The 17,306-nt window shown below is 38.0% G+C and overlaps 1 protein-coding gene across 6 annotated transcripts in view; it reads right to left on the bottom strand.

The window, feature by feature from the left end:
- Positions 1–575: 575 nt before the first annotated feature.
- Positions 576–17,306, bottom strand: part of mib1 (mindbomb E3 ubiquitin protein ligase 1) — a 58,170-nt gene continuing 41,439 nt past the window's right edge. Inside the window, exons 13-22 of one of the 6 annotated variants that reach the window (XM_014472665.2) lie at positions 13,548–13,680; positions 12,209–12,295; positions 11,601–11,759; positions 8,996–9,177; positions 8,491–8,680; positions 7,157–7,235; positions 6,913–7,050; positions 4,692–4,763; positions 3,897–3,997; positions 576–3,310 (exon numbers count right to left, since the gene is read on the bottom strand). In XM_014472665.2, coding sequence (XP_014328151.1) covers positions 3,170–3,310; positions 3,897–3,997; positions 4,692–4,763; positions 6,913–7,050; positions 7,157–7,235; positions 8,491–8,680; positions 8,996–9,177; positions 11,601–11,759; positions 12,209–12,295; positions 13,548–13,680 — 1,282 coding nt within the window. In that variant the 3' untranslated portion in view covers positions 576–3,169. The remainder of the gene's footprint in view (positions 3,311–3,896; positions 3,998–4,691; positions 4,764–6,912; positions 7,051–7,156; positions 7,236–8,490; positions 8,681–8,995; positions 9,178–11,600; positions 11,760–12,208; positions 12,296–13,547; positions 13,681–17,306) is intronic. The other 5 variants (XM_023334983.1, XM_023334984.1, XM_023334985.1 and 2 more) reach the window with 5 other exon arrangements.

Genomic DNA, 17,306 nt, shown 5'->3' with positions numbered 1-17,306 from the left:
GCTGTCGAAGCTTAAATCAGCGTCACAGAGGATTGACACGGTGGAACAAGTTGTCATTTTTGCTCTATATGGCCTGAGAACAGGGGAGTATAATAAATGTGCTTTGAGCAGCTGCACATTGCTGCTGCCTGCAAGACCCTTCCACGTTATGAATGGAGCAGTCAACGAGCTGCAACATGAATGACCTTTGCTCGTAATTGTGCGAGGTCTCCTGTCGTCCTGTTAACCAAGAAAAATTGGTTTTTTTTATCCTCTCTCATCCAGTTTGGTGTTTTTTTTCCTCTTTCTCTCTCCAAGGAGCAGAGCTGACCTATCACACGCTGGTGCCAAGTCATCATTAGGTGTCAAGGGGTTTCAATTACCCCACACCTCTCCTCCCTGCCACCACGTCTCCTCTGAGAGCCAGACAGCACAGCAGGAGAAAAGCAACAAAATGCTAATTTTCTTGCTGACATCTGAGCTCGACTTGAAAAAACAAAAAAAAACACAAGCTGACGAACGCCACAGCAGTGGTAGGAGTCGAGAGGTGGGGGGGGTGGGATAAAAAAAAACAAAAAACAGCACTTTTAATGTCATGTGGTTCATTTAGGACTTTATTTCTGCAGTATGGTTGTTTTAAAAGCACTTGATCGCAATGAAAACTGAATGTTTTTTCCAGTGGTACAAGTCGTACTGCATATGTCAAACATTCATGCCAAAGATCACACTACTGGTACATGACCAACAGGACAACTCAAAAATAAATTTGAAAATGTTTTTATAACAACCATAATTTGACAATACTACAATAAAGCATATTAGTGCTCCTAGCTTAAAGTTTCATCATAGCCAAGGAAAAAAAAATAGAAAATTTATTTACTTTGAGTCCTAACAAGCCAAAAAGCTTGTTTGCGGTTGCAAATTTCGAACATTTCAGAGGAAGCCAGTGAGCCGAGTTCTGACTCCAGACTAAAACAGTGGAAAAGTCGTTTTAACACAAATGCATTTTATTTTCCCATGATGTAGATGAGCTTACATAGACCTACTTCAGGAAAAAAAAAAGAGAAAACACTTATACTGTCAACTGCTACAAAACTATTGTCAACAAAAGTACATCACATATTTCAACATGAATATCAAAGCAGAATGTCTGAGACTTTGAGGCTACATAGTCAGAAGGCAGTGATGCCTACAAATCCTAATGTTAGGGCACAAATACAAAATAAATTATTCTACACTTTCTTATAGATTGTTCTCTCTATGCTTAATAAATGTTGACTCTGAAGGGAAAACGTTTAAATAAACCTTTTTATTAATGTATTTTAGATCAAGAGAACCTAATTCTCATACACGCAGGTGCATCTCAGTAAATTAGAATATCTATGAGAAATTGATCTATTTCAGTAATTAAACTTTTTTTTTCTATATCCATTGCACTCAGTGTGATATTTTTGATGTCTTAATTTCCATTAATTTTGATGACTATGGCTTGCAGTTAATGAAAATCAAAAGACTTTCAAGTGATTTGAATGCAACTAATTAAACGTTGTGGCCAGCACAGTCGGGTTAAAGCCAGCAGTGAGATCCTTCAACAGTGAAAATCAGAAACCAGCCGGCTAGTGCTGCATGCAAGCACATTAATGGGATGCTGAGTGGAAGGAAAAACTCTTGCAGAAAAATGTTAAATACGTAACTGGGATGAGTGTTATTTCTGTCCGTTTTCATTCATATGGCTTATAGGTGATGAAAACTCACCAATCAGATTTTGTGGAAATTTAAACATTAAAAGAGGCCGATGAAAGAAAGAGTTTTAACACAGAAATTTCCCCTCAAGGCCCACACAGTTTTGGTGAAGCCTGCTGACCTGACATTTGCTCAGCAGATAAAGCCACACAAAAGGTCAGCGCTGAAGAAGCAGAAACCCCATTGATAATCTATGGAGTACTGTCAAAAAGAAGATGAGAGATCTTCTTTTGCCATCTTATGTGCATGGTCTTATGTAATTTTGCAAAACACTGAATTTTGGGTTTCAAATTGGTTGTAGTTATAATTATTACAATTAACACTTAAAAATGTATCACGCTGTGTAATAAATGACATCATTCAAGTTTCACTTTTTTTATGTAATTATTGTTATGAATTCACTTGCCAAAGATATTCTTTTTTATTGAGATGCACTCGCATCATGATGAAGACGTCTGGAAGCAGATGGCACAGACTCGTCAAATGCTAAAACAGCAGTGCTCGCTAGAATTTCTACAGTTTAACACAGAGTTACGTCAGGGTGCTTGTTCTCCAGATATGTTTGCGTCACATTTGTGTGCAAAATGGTTACAACACAGGCTGCTCACAGGACAGAAAGCTGAATAGGTTGGTGTGTCCATAAAGTCCATAAAGCAAAACTCGAAAGTGTGTTGCAACACTGTCGTTGTTACAGCTTGGTAAACAAAGGTCAGGGTGTAGTGTGCTACCTGCAGGCGGTCAGATTAAAATGTCCACGTTCTGTTCTGTCATTGAGGACATATAGGTTCTTTTCAGATTTTCTAGTGCAAAACTGCCAACCATTTGGTCTCCTGCTGGGAGAACAGTCAGGGTATAAAGCATCAAATCCAGCTGAAAAACCGACAGAACAACTTGTCTCGAACTTTTCATACTGTCATGAAAAAATTAAGTCCAAATCTGGAGCTTCTGATAACAATACATTTGCATAAAGATTGAAAAAATACAGTCAAACTTGACGGCAGCTGTCACAGACTGTGACACATGCATGAGAACTTTACGTCAAAAAGCAAAAAGACAAATCTCCTCTTGTCAACGGCTCTGAACTTAGCCTAAGTTGGTCTTTGGAAAAATGCAGAGGAGGATACAGCTGAACCTGGACTTCAGTCACTTGAACATTAAAAAAAAAAACACAGAAGACTACATGGAGGAGAAGACTGTGGAAGAAGAATATGATTCCTGCAGGATAAGCGTCTGTCCGGCTGCACTAAAGACATACAAAGACAATAACAGCCAGACTGATCAGTTTATATGTTTTATCTTTGTAACAGAAGTTCCATCTGAAACACAGTCAAATCAACAAACAGCATTTGTAGAGGAGAGTTAAGACGTGGCTGGCTGACTCGGCAGCAGCTGGTGTGGATGTGCCGTTTGTGGGAGCTGTCGTCGTTAAAAAGGAGGAAGAGGAGATCTAGTAGAGGAGGACCCGGCGCTCGATGGCTTTGCGGCAGATTGGGCACTCGCTCATTCGATCTCCGCAAAGTTGGCAGGTGCCGTGGCCGCACAAGAAGATCATGTTCTTCAGCCGGTCCAGACACACCGGACACATCGTCTGGAGGAAGGAGATATCCGCGTTTATTGTTATGTTAAGTTCATTTTACGGCCTAATCCAAGTAAGGACATAAAATGACTCACAAAAGTGTTCATAACGCTTACTAGGGTTGTCATGATGATGCATCTCAAACTCATACAAATATTTGGAAAATACTCAAGAAAATGTTTAAGTTCACAGCAAACTTTTTAAAGCATTTTTTTCTTTCTGATAAAAATCCATAATATAACAGTGGGACAATAATCCTAATGTATTAAGTCATAAAAAAACTATTAAGTAGTAAGCTACTCAGCATTAGCCAAAGAACAGAAAACTAGACACCTAATAGGAGTTATGTGTTTTACTATCCTCAAAATGAATTGAAAAACATTTTTTAAGGTATAAATATGGATTTGGTCCACACGTACTTTTGTTCAAATAGACAAGGATATGGTTTGCACAAAAACACTTTTTACAGGGAAAACATAGATCAAAGGGCATGAATATTTTTAGAAGGCTCTGTGAGCCCAGGGGAAATTTTACAGCATGTGGCAGTTTCATTTTTTTATTGCAAAGTTAATTATCCACATCATGTTTTTGTTCTCACCTGTTCCTTAATGTCATGAAGCTGTTGCTGTAGCTTCTGCACATCAGCGTTTACGTTTGTGTTATCTTTATCCCTCTGCAGGGCTGGGATGTTTCCACTCGCTGCTCGAATAGAAAATGAACATGAACACACGTGGAGACGGGGGAGGGGGAAAAACAAGTCAAAGGACTAAGCACATTAGTTAAGGCTAGAGGCCACCTTGGATTTTACCCTACACCTATAAACTTTACTGCCAATAAAAAAAAAAAGAAATATGGCCGCAGCAGCGTTGCCATTCTGACATGATCTTGGCAGTGAATTATATATGAAAGCCGGAGTTCCATAAACAAGCAGGAAACGCATGCATTTTGGGTTTTTATTGTTAGGCAGATCACTTCTGGCTCAGTGTTTTGGCACACTTTCTAACCGTTCCAACTCAGTAACCCATATAAGGAAATTACCTAAATGATCACCTCGTACAACACAAATCATCAGGAGGCAAATTTGGAATTGCACTTTCCTTAATGCGATTGTGAAAAATGTATATATAACATTATTTAAGCAATTTCACCTACACTTTTGAGAACTTTAATCCCAGAATCTGCCAGAAACAATGAACTCCAGAGTGATATACAGTACATCATATGGGCATAATCACCTGTTAAATGTGTGCACTAGTATGCGGCACTGATAAAAGGAAGTCGGGTCAAGAGAAGGGGAGATGGGCCAGGGCAGCACTGTTGAGGTGGTGGGTGGGGAGGGGACTCTTTAAAAGCAAGGCTCTAGTAAGGGAGGGGCTCAGGGAGGCATACTTACACCAACTTAATGCCAGATTGTTGGGCTGGAGAAGATCCTGGGATCCCCCTGCCATAGTGTTAGAGCTCCCTGCTGGAAATAACCAGTCAACATTGTTATAGCAGGAGCTGCCCTCACCAGTTCAGCTGTTTAGCCAGTAATCAGTGCAACTGGCTACTGTTAACTATAGCCTCTAAAGGAGACAGGATTTGAAGAGGAAACCAGAAAGTTGGACGCATCTACCACAGCAGAGAGAAATGGAAAATGTAGATCATAGCAGCATAGTTATATATTTTTGCAATCAGCCGATGCTTATAACTGACTTGGATGTAAAAAAAAAAAACAACCAGTCTGAATAAGTTAAAAGGGAGGTAGGTGTAAATTTTAGGAAGTAGATTTGCTTTAAGGCAACAGGCAGTAATTCATGGCACAGTTTGTTTAGGATTGAAGTATTCGATGCTGCCCCTTGCATGAGTGTATGTGTGTTTGGGTTTGTGCAGCTGATCAAGGCTGCCTTTAAGACCAGCTGCAGAGAGTGAGATGCAACGGTGAACGTGGAAATAGTTTCCCTTTCATCTCAACATAAAACATGAAAAACACCCAATAGTGAGAAGCAAGAAAAAAAAAATCCTGAAAATTAAATTAAGTCATAAATGGTTTCTATAACAACTTAGGACCAAACAAAAATGATTAAATGTAAAATAAATAAACTTTAGGACTAATTTCACCTTATTTCTCCTTATCTAATTCAGAAAATTTGCCTAAAGGAGTTTTAATTTACTAACATTTTTTTAAGTAGGTCACTGCATTTTACATCAATGTCATTGATAATACTTTTAAGTAATTAAAACTATTAACTGCTATTGATTGCTTTTCTGTTCAATTAAGTGTTATTTAATTTTAAAATAAAGCTTTAGAAGTTCACATGCAGTTCATTAAAGGTATAAATGATTTTGAACTCTTAATGGTACATGTGATCCTTTTTTTTTTCTAGATGGAACAATTTTAATTAAAACCCAACAGCATTTAAAAAAAACCCTAACTGGGTTCATAAATTTGAATTTATGGTGGATTTTCAATAAAGTACACATTCCCAAAATGATAAAAACCACCCTATAAATGTTTTTGCTAAATGCCCCCTAGCAAGTTGTTCCTCCAGAACACGTTTTACAGCCATAAAGGAGCTTCTTGCTGCACATGGCTGGCTGTTGAATCTCACTGCTGTCTTTAACCTGGCTGGATGTTTGCTGGATGTCTATTCTTGGTGAACTGGTCGAGTGTATTTTAGATTAGACAAGTTTTCCATTACTAGGCCTATGCAGAATTTTGTGACATTGTGAGGAGGTAATTTAGTCATTTGATTTAGGTGTGTTAGAGTAGGGATGCTTGTAAAAGTTGCAGAAGTATTTTAAAAACTTTAAAACTGATTTTAAATGGATAAAGCAAGCTAAAGAAGCTCCGGGAATGACCCCAATCTCATCAATATAGAAACTTTAAATCAGGTCTGAGTTAAGAACCCAACTGATTTAAATGCTGCCACTAATAATAGCAGTAAAATACTCCTGCAGAAATATTCTTGAAGCCTGACAATGATCATAAAAAGCAGAGGAGTCTTCATCCACTTGACACTAAAGAAAACGTTAGTTGAGACTTTTGTATACATTTTTGAGCCTGTATTTCTCATTTTGACTTTTTGTAGATTAGAAAAAATTCATAACCATTTTGAATTTATTCAAGTCTTTTTTTATTATTTAACTTTAAAAGTATTTGAAATTGTAATATTAACATTATTCAACCCAGGACAGTTCAAATAAAGCTCAAAATTAATGACACTCATGTCAAGGATGAATGTATGTATACTTTTGAAAATAAGATTTTGTGTTTTAGGGATCAATCTGGAGATTTTAGTCAAGGCAGCAAAGCTTTAGAGAACATTCGCCCATCTAGATCATATAAGTTAATATATAGAAATAAGCATTTAGAATGATTGCAGTAATGAAAACATGCAGATTTAAGTGTTGCTAGTTTGTAAATAAGTCTAATTGATCTCAGTTAGTTATCAGTGTCTAGACTAGAATGAAAAAAAAACATATCATGAAAGTAATGTCAACCAAATGGCAGAAACAATAATAAATTCAAAATTACTAAACAAAATGATTTAGAAAAAAAAATGAAGAAACAAGAAAGGAATGAAATGTAAAAATGGATGGATTAAAAGGGAACACTTGGAAGATTCACTCACTAAGGTCATCATCATCATCATCATCATGATCAGCGGCATCATCCTCCATACCTTTCCCTCCGCAGCAGAGAATGTAGGGGGTGCGGCGTTCCACCACAGCCCGGCACTGTACGCACTTCTTCATGAGGCTGGCACAGTCTGTGGAGAACAGGCATGTGCGTGTTCACATCCGAAGGTTGGCACAAATATGGGCGGCCAGTGTCAAGATCAAGGCTACTGTGATGTAATGTGTGTGTTGACTTACTCTCACAAGCGCACATGTGACCACAGGGCTGGAACAACACAGCGGCCTTTTTGTCAGAGCAAACTACGCACTCCTCAATCTGCGGAGGGACGCATAACACACAAGTTCATTTAGTCTTAGTCATCCATTTTTCTAAAGATATGGCTGTTTTAGAAGGTGGTCTTTATTTTGTACAATAAAGGCCCACAACAAAATGTGTTGAGAGACACTTTTATCCTATGATTAAAAATAAAGGAGAAAAATGCAAACATACTTACCCCAGTTAACTTTTAATTAAACAAAAAGAGTATAACGCAGTAAAGCATAAAGAGACGTTCATCCACTAAGATGATATTAAATGGAAACAACTAAACACCAAAAAGTACTTAAGTTTCACTCAAAGAACATTTTCCAAGTGCTTAAAATTTTTAAGAAACATGAATGGGTGATGAATTTCTATAAAAATGTGACACTGCTGGATTGCCCCTCCCTGTCCAAAATTTACTTTGTTTATTAAAACAGTGGTAGATGATGATGATTGCTTACAATTTTCTACTAATCTAATAAAGGTAAAAACACCAACAAATAATTTTAACGATAATAAAAAACAAAGGTTACATATTTTTAATTATAGCTGTGGTCAGGATTTTAAAAAACACAAAACAATAGGGTCGGGACTAGATAAAAAAGCTTAATATCAATGCAACACTTTTTACAGAACTTATTTTGCACACAGTCTATAAGTATGAGGTAATGAAACATTACATTATACAAGATGTAGATAAATCAAACTATAGTTATGAATTATGAAGAACTGCAGCCAAACTACACTACAAGGCCTAATAAATATGCATATATATTTTCCTATGAAAACAATGAATATGAATAAATCAGCTTATAATATTGTAAGTCTACACACTAATAAATGAAACTTGTAAATTATTGCGAGTGCAAACAATAGAGCTGGATTTACATTTTTTTATGTAAATATGATAAAAATATATACTGATTATTGTTCAGATAACATATTTGACTGAATAATTTGGAGATATTGTCAAGATCAGCATTACTTGTAGCTGAAAAGTATGTGCACAAGTATATTTAAAATAAAATTGGTCCCAAAATAGACCCCTGGAGGACTCTAAGAAATGCATGACAAATTTCTGACTATTAAAATAATTTTAAAGCAATGTGTGTTCTTTCCCTACAAATTGAATCCCTGAATTAATTTTTTCAGCCAACTTCTGTGGAATATTTCCTTTTAAAACTCATTGATTTTCACATATCAAGTGATCAAGTTTCATCACTCTGTTCTGTAGTACCGTCTCCAGAATCTCTGAGGTGTTTAAGATTACCTTTGTTCTGGACTGAACCTGCTCCTTACAGATGAGACACTTCTTGACACGCGGCGAGCAGAGCGAGCAAGTTGCGATGTGTCCACAGGGCCCAAACAGAGTGTCTCTCTTCATGTCCGAGCAAACCATGCACTCTTCCAGAGACTCGATGTTGCTGTTCAGAGATGGGCTACGGGTGTCCACCTGACCGCTGGGACATTAAGAACACAGTGTTAATGGGAAGATATTAGAAACATGGGTGGATGAGGAACTGCTAATTAGCAATGCCTTATTTAATCAATCTTTTTTTTCTTATGAAGTTTGCATACTCAATAGGCATAAAAACTCTGTCGATACTTTGAGATATTCTCCTTTGTCTTTACATTAAGTTCTGCCCACACTCTCCAGGGTATAACGTCACATTTACCGTACAGACCAGAGTGATATTGATCTTCTCGTTGAGTTCTCAGCAAAAAAGCCGTTAAATGCGTTTCCCAAAATGTCAACCAACTCCTGGGATGTTTACCTACTCTTCTCTTTGTGACATTTGGCCAAGGCCTTACAGAGACTGGGGTCCGGACAGAGGTCCAGAGGGGACTGGCCCTTTTTGTTGCGAATGGTCAGGTCTGCACCGTTTGCTGCCAGGAAACAGGCGATGGATGCTGCGCTCTTCTTCTCTGCTCCCTGGGTGCCCAAGCCCATGATTAACTGCAAAGGATGACAGAAACAGAGAGGAAAATATGAAACCCGAGACACAAACAGCTTTCAGGAGCATGCTGATACTAACCTGAATGCTGATATTTGTAGAATTGAGCAAGTAAGGAGCAAAACGAGTACTGCGCCTCATACCACTTTAACCTCTTCATATACATAAACAACCACAAAATTTAGTACATTTTATTAGAATTTTATGTGACAGAAAAACAAAAAGGCACATAATTGTGAAGCACAAAGAAAATGATGCTTGAAAAATCAGATGAGTGAAGTGTTTTCCATAATGGACACGGCAAACATGAAAAAGAAAAAACAACTCTTCAGATAAAACATCTTTTGGGCCTACATGTATGGCGAAATACGGTGGTGGTGGAATCATGCTGTACCTTTCTTCAAGATATGAGATTAAAGCATGAAATAATGTAAAAAAAACATAAAGGAAAAAACATAAAGTGTAACTATTTTTTTTTTTTTACAAATCTATGCATATAATACAGATTTTCATGTTGCTAAACTCCACGTTATAGAGGCAATCAGTTCAATACAGCTAAGCTAATCAGAAAGAGATAAGATGTCACGACAGTATAACCTTGTCGACTTGTCTCATCTCCCTTCCCTGCACAACTTATCACCTCACTCATTCAGCTCAACTGCAAAGCTCCCCAATCACAACCAATTTCGACCTTCCATGTCTGAGTCTCCTCAACCAGTAGCTTTTACATCTCTGCTGATGGAGCCATCGGGCCAGCTAATTCAATTCTCTTCTTGAAGGGAGGGAAGGGGTATGCGAGTGTGACCCAACTACATATTTCTCAAATTAGGCCTGCTGTCTATCTGTTTCGCTCCCCTGAGGGAGAACCGGAGAGGGCAGAACGCGGGGCTCGTGGAGGAGGTGGAAAAGCGAGTGGGTGGGAGACAGAAGGTGACAGGTAAGGAAAAATCTGTCGCTGACTCAAGGCTTTAAAGTCTCCCCAGCAGCGATTAATGATGTGCCGTTAACACGGAGAGGGCTTGAGTTTGACATGCCCCTTTTGGCCCCTTCAAAGGATTCATCTGGGCTGGTAGAGGCGAAGCAGCGAGCCAACTGACTGCTCGGCGCTTCCACCTGAATGATGGGCTGGTGCAGACTCAGCTGTCCATTGATGCAGGTGATGGAGACTGTGAGCTTCCTGACTAAACGGGGATCTGTCGTCATCCTTCACAGCGAACCACAAACTGATTTTATTCCAAGCTTGTGAACTGAGGAAAACTGTGACAAGACAATGCTAAACAATCTAGCAGATGATAAATGCCAAAAACAATGACATGATGCTTCAGTGAGCCGCCAAATGGGAAAAGGCAGGTAGCAGGATATTAAAGGCACAAGTATGAATTTTATAGATGCAGCTCAGCTGGAGATACACATGCGCTATATTCGTTTTAGAACATTTACTTAGAGCACTCTGCATCAGTATTTTAGATAATAAAAAGCTGCATTTATTTATTTATGCAGCTAACCCAGAGTGGAAGCATGCAGGTTGTTCCAACTTAAAATTAGCAATTGTTTTTCCAAATATTTAAAAAATGAAATCTTTTACGCCAATTTTACAATACAGATCTATAGTCTTATGTTCAGTGCATTTATAGTCCTTAAAACTTTCTCACATTTTGTCTCTTTAAAGGCATAAATATTAATTATTTTAGTTTACGTGATACACTAACAAAAAATAGTGCGCAAGTGTTAAAAGGAATGAAAATGTTAAAAAAAATTATTCCTAATAAAAAGATGAAAAGTGAGGCATCCTCCTAAGTCAAGACTTCGTGAAACCTCCTTTCTCTGCAGCTCCAGCAGCTGCATGTCTTTTAGGACATTCCTCTACCAGCTCTGCACATAGAGACGAAACAGCTCAAGGTTGGGAAGATTGGGTGTGTGGCGTCTGAAGAGCAATTATAAACACTTGCAACAGATTCTCAATTGGAGTGAGATATGAACTGTGTCATGAATATATTTTTTTCATCTAAACCATTACATGTGGCTCGAGGTCACTCTCCAATTGGAAGGAAAACTTTCAGGCCAGCCTCACGTTTTTCTGCAGCTTTCGAAAAATTTTGTTCCAGGATATCCACATATTCTGTATTTCAAAGCATTAGATTTTACTGAGAAAATGTGAGTGAAGATTTATGCACATCAAACAGCAAAACACTTAGTAATGAAAAATCAATTTCCAACAAAATATTTTGAAGTCCCTCAATGTAACGTGATACAATGTTAAAAGGCTCAAGGGACATAAAAACTTTCACAACGTATTTCAACATGTTCTCTTCCTATCAAGTACTTTTAAATATGTATTTCTGAAAACTCTTAATCGGTGACGTTTTATGACACTGACACATTTGAAGTGCTGGAAAGGGAAAGTTCAGAATGGAACTGAACGTACTGTGTTCTTGGAGGGTTCCCAGGGCTCCACTTTGCTGACATCCTGCATATCCTGGAGTTGCCGCAACTGGGACAGTGTGTGGTGACGTAGCGCCTCGTGAAGCGGCGTGTCCCCATCCTTGTCCTGCACGTCAAGCTTAGCCTCTGCCCGCACCAGCAGCTGGAAACAGAGAAAATATGAACAAAGAATGACCCCAACAGACAATCGGGCAACAAACACAGAATAACTTTAATTTTATGCCATGGTGCAAATGCCACAACACTGATTTATAGTGTTGCCATGTACAGTGGGCTTCAGTTTTTTTTTACTACCCTCTAATTATGGAGTGTACTTTTGTTTGTAGTCCACAAGATGGCAACGTGGCAGTCTTAATCCAACGCTACACATTTCCTCGAAGAGCATTCCCCTCCTCTTTGAGGCAGGACATCCAACCGTGTAAATTAAACAGAGGACTGCAATTGTGTAGCTCTACTGCCTTTTGTATAGAGGAGAGGGAACTAGCAGATAACTGAAGAGAGCATGTTCACTTAGTGGCACAAGAGGGGCATTAAAAGATTAGAAGAAGTGAGAGAAAGAGAAGAAGAAGAAATTAAATATAAAATACCAACCCGAACTATCTGAGTGTGCTGGCGCTCCACTGCAAGGTGTAATGCCGTCTGCTGGTTAACATTCTGAATGTCTAAGCTGGCGTTGCCCTGGGAGGTGGAAAAAAAACAGAAGAATATAAGCATAATACCATCTGGATATGTGGACATAGGTCACCAGTGTGTAAAAAAAATTAAGACTTTATAAAAAAAAGAAAGAAAAACTGATTTACTTTCCATCACGCAAAGAAATATTATTTTAGCAAGTAAAAGAGAAACAACTGGTCTGGCTTTGTGAGCCATGACAGCACCTTTTCTCATCCTGACCAGCAAAGTATCAAACAGCAAGACTGGAAAAAAAATTAAATAATAAATAGAAGAAAAAAACCCCCAGCATACTACAAAAAAGAAAAAATGCTTCATGTGATTTTCATTTCCAACTGCAAACGTATCCTCTGTGGAGATATGGAGGAAAGATAACTATTGTGATCAGGCGGTGTGTAAAATCCCAATGTAATAAGACTGACTGGGAATCTGCAGTGCACCTAGAAGTGTGGTGCAGTTTCTGAATAGAAAGCTGAGCCATCACTGCGAACAAGCCCATTGCAGGAACTTAGAGGGGGAGAAAAAGCTGCCCCTGCTGAAAGGTAGCTTGCACAGTGAATGCTCACGCATCGGGATGTTGCAGCAACATTTCTGCCTTGCACCATATCCTCATTAACCCAGTTTTGTCTTGATCAGGTGACTTTTCTGTAAACTCCAGTATGCGTTAGCCTTTAGGGAGCTAAACCTGCAATCTCTAAAGGGAGGACAAAAAAAAAAGGAAGAGCATGAACCTATAATTGCAAGTGAAGGAGGATATGAGGGCCGAGCAGCACTAAAGGATACCCCTGGAGGCCATGTGAACCTTATGGATTCAATAAAAAAAAATAAAAAAAAAACAGTTAAAGAAGATTCAACTGGTCTACAGCTTGCTGGCTGCAGGGAGAGCAGTATGGACCGCGTTCAATGGTCTTTTGTTGGCTGAAGTTAAAGCTTGGCTGATGCAGGCTGAATTACTGCTGCAACGCTGTTTTATACCAGTTCTAAACAGAGATGTCTAAACAAAAGGGGTTTAGATGTGTTTGGAAGTGGCCTATATCAGATGTGATCTACTTTGATTTTTTTTAAAATTCTTTTTAATATAATTTTGTTTGCAAATTTAAATTGGATCAAAATCACAAGTTAGGGCTCAAATTCTGTATTTTCTGCTTTTTATGGATATTATCAAAGGAATCTGATGAGCATCAGTAAAAAAAAAAAAAAAAATTAACCCAGCAGTGGATACATGATAATGTTGCTTGTTTAAAAATGAGTTTAGTACCTGGTGCACCAGAAGCTCAGCCACCTCCACGTGGTTGTTGAGAGCAGCCAGATGCAGCGCGGTGTAACCATCGTCCTTTTTCTCATCGACGATCCACGGCCTCGGCAATTTGGACAACAGCACACGCATGGCACTGCAGAACAAATAAATAATCAAGCAAACTAACAAATAAAAAGATAGACAAATAAATGCAAGTGCTGAGCTGACTCGGGGTTTCGATGCACACAAAAGAAATATCCTGAAAATTTAAAGACAATAAAGTGTTTTTTGATCGGAGGTTCCAATCTGATGTGCTACAAATCGTGTCAAATTTCTCATTTACAGCATATACAATGCCTTGGAAAATTATTCATTCATGTATACGTCCCAAAATTTAATTACTCAAATTAATCACAACTACCAAAAAAGAAAAATTCTAATGATAACTGATAGAAATATTTTTCAAATAGAGGTTTCAGAATAAAAGAGGGTAACATTTATATCATGTTTCTTTCCATTTCATATTTATGCACCATTGTTGCATTGCTGTATCACTAAAATTTGAATAAAAATACAAATGATGTTGTTCCTTGTCCAAATGTAAAAGGTTTAGGGTTGGTTCAAGTTCAAGAAAGTTCAAGCCACAGTATCAGCCTCACTGAAAAATTTTCCAACACATTTAATTTCTTTCACTCTTTATCTCCACTCACAGATACAAAAACACCAAATCCGCTTTAGAAGTTGCTTTAGCAAGCATTATTTAAATCAAGTCCAAGAGCTATATATTACTTTAATCTGTTTTCACATTTAAGTAAGAAAACAAAAACTGCAATCTGTTGGTTTAGGTCCCGCAAGCTTCATTCTGACACATCTGCAGAAGTGATGGAAAGACCCAGAGTATAAAAGAAGAGTGTTAAAGATTTGCACTCTGAAATTGTATTTTTTACATGAAACAATTTTTAATGTCATTTCTATAACAAAATTAACAGCAGCTCTAGAAAACGGTAGTAATGGGAAATATGTCATAATAGATGGAACCAAAAAAATGTTAATAGTCAGTATGCATAGTCAGTATAGTTTCCCTGCAGAGAAAAAAAACTACTATGATGAATATATTAGTGTCTATGTTAATGCTGAGATGGTTTCTACTCAGCGTATTAAGGCCTATTTAAGGGCGGGTTTATGTATTTTCCAGGCACACAGTGCCATTTTATAGCACAATCAAGTAACTACTGTAAGTTAACTTCAGATATTTATTTTACAATATACATATGGGTATACAGTTGATGAGGGAATAACATTATAACACAATACAAGATCAAAGAAGTCAATTTTACATTACACCCCCTCAATTACAGTGTATTTGGTGTTTGAACTATTAAGTGTTTCTTTAGAAGGTGTCTAGAGTATCTGCAGATTTAAGTACTTGATGGCAGTACTTGAAATGTGCAGAGAACCCCAACTAATACTGAGCGTCCATTGTATTTTGGTAATCCTTCAAAGAAAACAAAAATCAAGCTAATCATTAAAATCATCACAAAAATTTCATTCTTAAAAAGAAAGATTGTACTTTTCCCTAATTATTCATAGAACAAAGAAAACAATTTTGTTAGTTTGCTAATTATCGTTTAATAAAAACACCACAATATCTACTTTTTTGTCTTTGAGGTCATTTAAAATATATTTGGATAATCAACAAAAATGTTTTCACCTTCGACTCAGATACATTAAAACATAAAATAGCTTTGGTCTCAATATAGTCAGGTGAGACCCCCAAGCTTCATCTTCAAGAAATCGGATTTCTCGTTCTGAAGTTATACATTGTGGAATCTAGCATCAAAACAGTTTCTACGCCTAGAGTTATATTTCTCAAATCTTATTTTTTTCTCTGTTTTTTCCAGGAAGATTTTGAAATGTATGGGGTCAAAATCTAGTAATGAAGAGGGTGAGACAAAATTGGTCTAATAATTGAAAAAGCTTAGCTTGAACCTGTCAGATTTGTCGTCTCACAATGTTCAAAAGAGAGCCAGCAGGCGGAACTCAAACATGGTACAGGCCTGTTTGGATTAACAGCAAGAAACCCATACGGAAAACAGATTTAGAGCAGGTATCTCCCTCCCATTTTTTCAGTGTAAGAGTAATTCCACTCCTCCTTCAACAGTGCGCTCAAGTGTCCATCACTGAAGGACACAATGGTAATTACACAAGATTTATTTGTATTCACTCAGGTCTCTTCCCCTAATAGAAACAGAAGCTAGGGAAGGGGAAAATATCCAGTGTTTAAACAGTGCTGTTGAGAAGAGGCAGTGGTGTGGCGCTGAAGGTCATTTAAAGGGTATGTGAAAAAACTGAAGGAGGCTGAATTGTCACTCTATACAGTATCAGCACTGCTGAAGAAAGCAAGACCCACTTTAGTGTTAAAGAAAAAACAATATTATCAACAGAGGAAAAGAAAGACGAAATCCTTCCAGGGTCAATTTGATTTAAACCTTAATTTATCTGCAATGAGAAGTATATATGTGAACACTCTTACGCTAATCAAGTCAAAACTGGTTTCAGTTATCTGCCAGTTTTGTTTTAATACGTGAAGCCATTTATCTCTTTACACCTGATCCTTTATCTCTTCCTACTCTTCCTGTTTCAGCCCGAGGCCATGAATTCAAGCATGAGGTACAAAAGTAATATAAAATATAAGGTGTATCCTGCTGTACATCCAGGATATCTGGTGAAGAAAAAGACACAAAATGAACACAAAACGAAACGTATAACAAATTTTCCCTGTCATGTTACATACACCGAGTACCTAGGACAAGAATTAAAGTGACAGTGCTTATAGGAAAACTTCTGACCTTGTTTAACCCTGAGTGCTCACACGGGGCATATGTTTGAACTGCGACAAAAAGAAAGCGGGTGATTTCCTCAGATATGGCTTTACGGCACATGCTGGAGTGTTTACGTAAGGAAAATAGGACTTCGGACAAATGAAACAAGCTCTGAGAAAAGGCCAGTGCTTGTGTAGTCACTAAATATTGCACTATTAAGAAATAGGGGAGGAAAGAAAAAAAACCAATAGGACAGTTAGAATCAAGATGGCTGGTTTTCTACGGATCTTTACTAAACGTATAGGTATTTCTTGAGAAGAGAGGAAGCATCATTCGCCAGAGGAAAGGGGAGGGAGAGGGGCAGGGAAGGAAAGGGCAGGCAGTCAGCACCTCGGTTCATATAGAGTCTTGGTGGCTGGTGTACTGCTGCAGTGATGAACAGCGCAGCACACTGATCCCAGTCTTCCTCGCTCTCTCTCACCCTTTCTCATTGCACAGAGGCTTATACGCACCTGCATTGCTTGCAGCCATCTTCAGCTACTTAATGCAGAGATGCACTCCTTAAATTTGATGGCAGCCGCGCCCCTCCTGCCTGATCTCACATTCACCACGTGTCGCCACTGTTACAAAGAAAGCATTTGCTCGCATGCTGTCGATTTTACATCTCAGAGGGCACTTCAGGGTAATTTCATTTGTGGCTCACCCATTTGGGTGGGAGCTGAGACTTAAGCAAGCAAAGTTATTCAACAAAAAGCCACATCAGAGGCTTGCCTAAAGCTATTACATAAAACTTGCTCCCAGTGGCTAAAAATATCACTTTTTTAGCTTTTTTCCAAGGTGGAATAACAATACAAATAAACAATGGTTTTATTCAGTAGAAACAGGAATATTATGTTAAAAAATACCACTAGATGGGGGAAAATTCTCTATTACATGTAAAACAAGCATCCAATGAATG

Source organism: Xiphophorus maculatus, chromosome 6 (genome assembly GCF_002775205.1).
Source record: "Xiphophorus maculatus strain JP 163 A chromosome 6, X_maculatus-5.0-male, whole genome shotgun sequence".
NCBI lineage: Eukaryota > Metazoa > Chordata > Actinopteri > Cyprinodontiformes > Poeciliidae > Xiphophorus > Xiphophorus maculatus.
The sequence above is the reverse complement of the archived record's forward strand: the minus strand, read 5'-3'. Positions and strand labels throughout refer to the sequence as shown.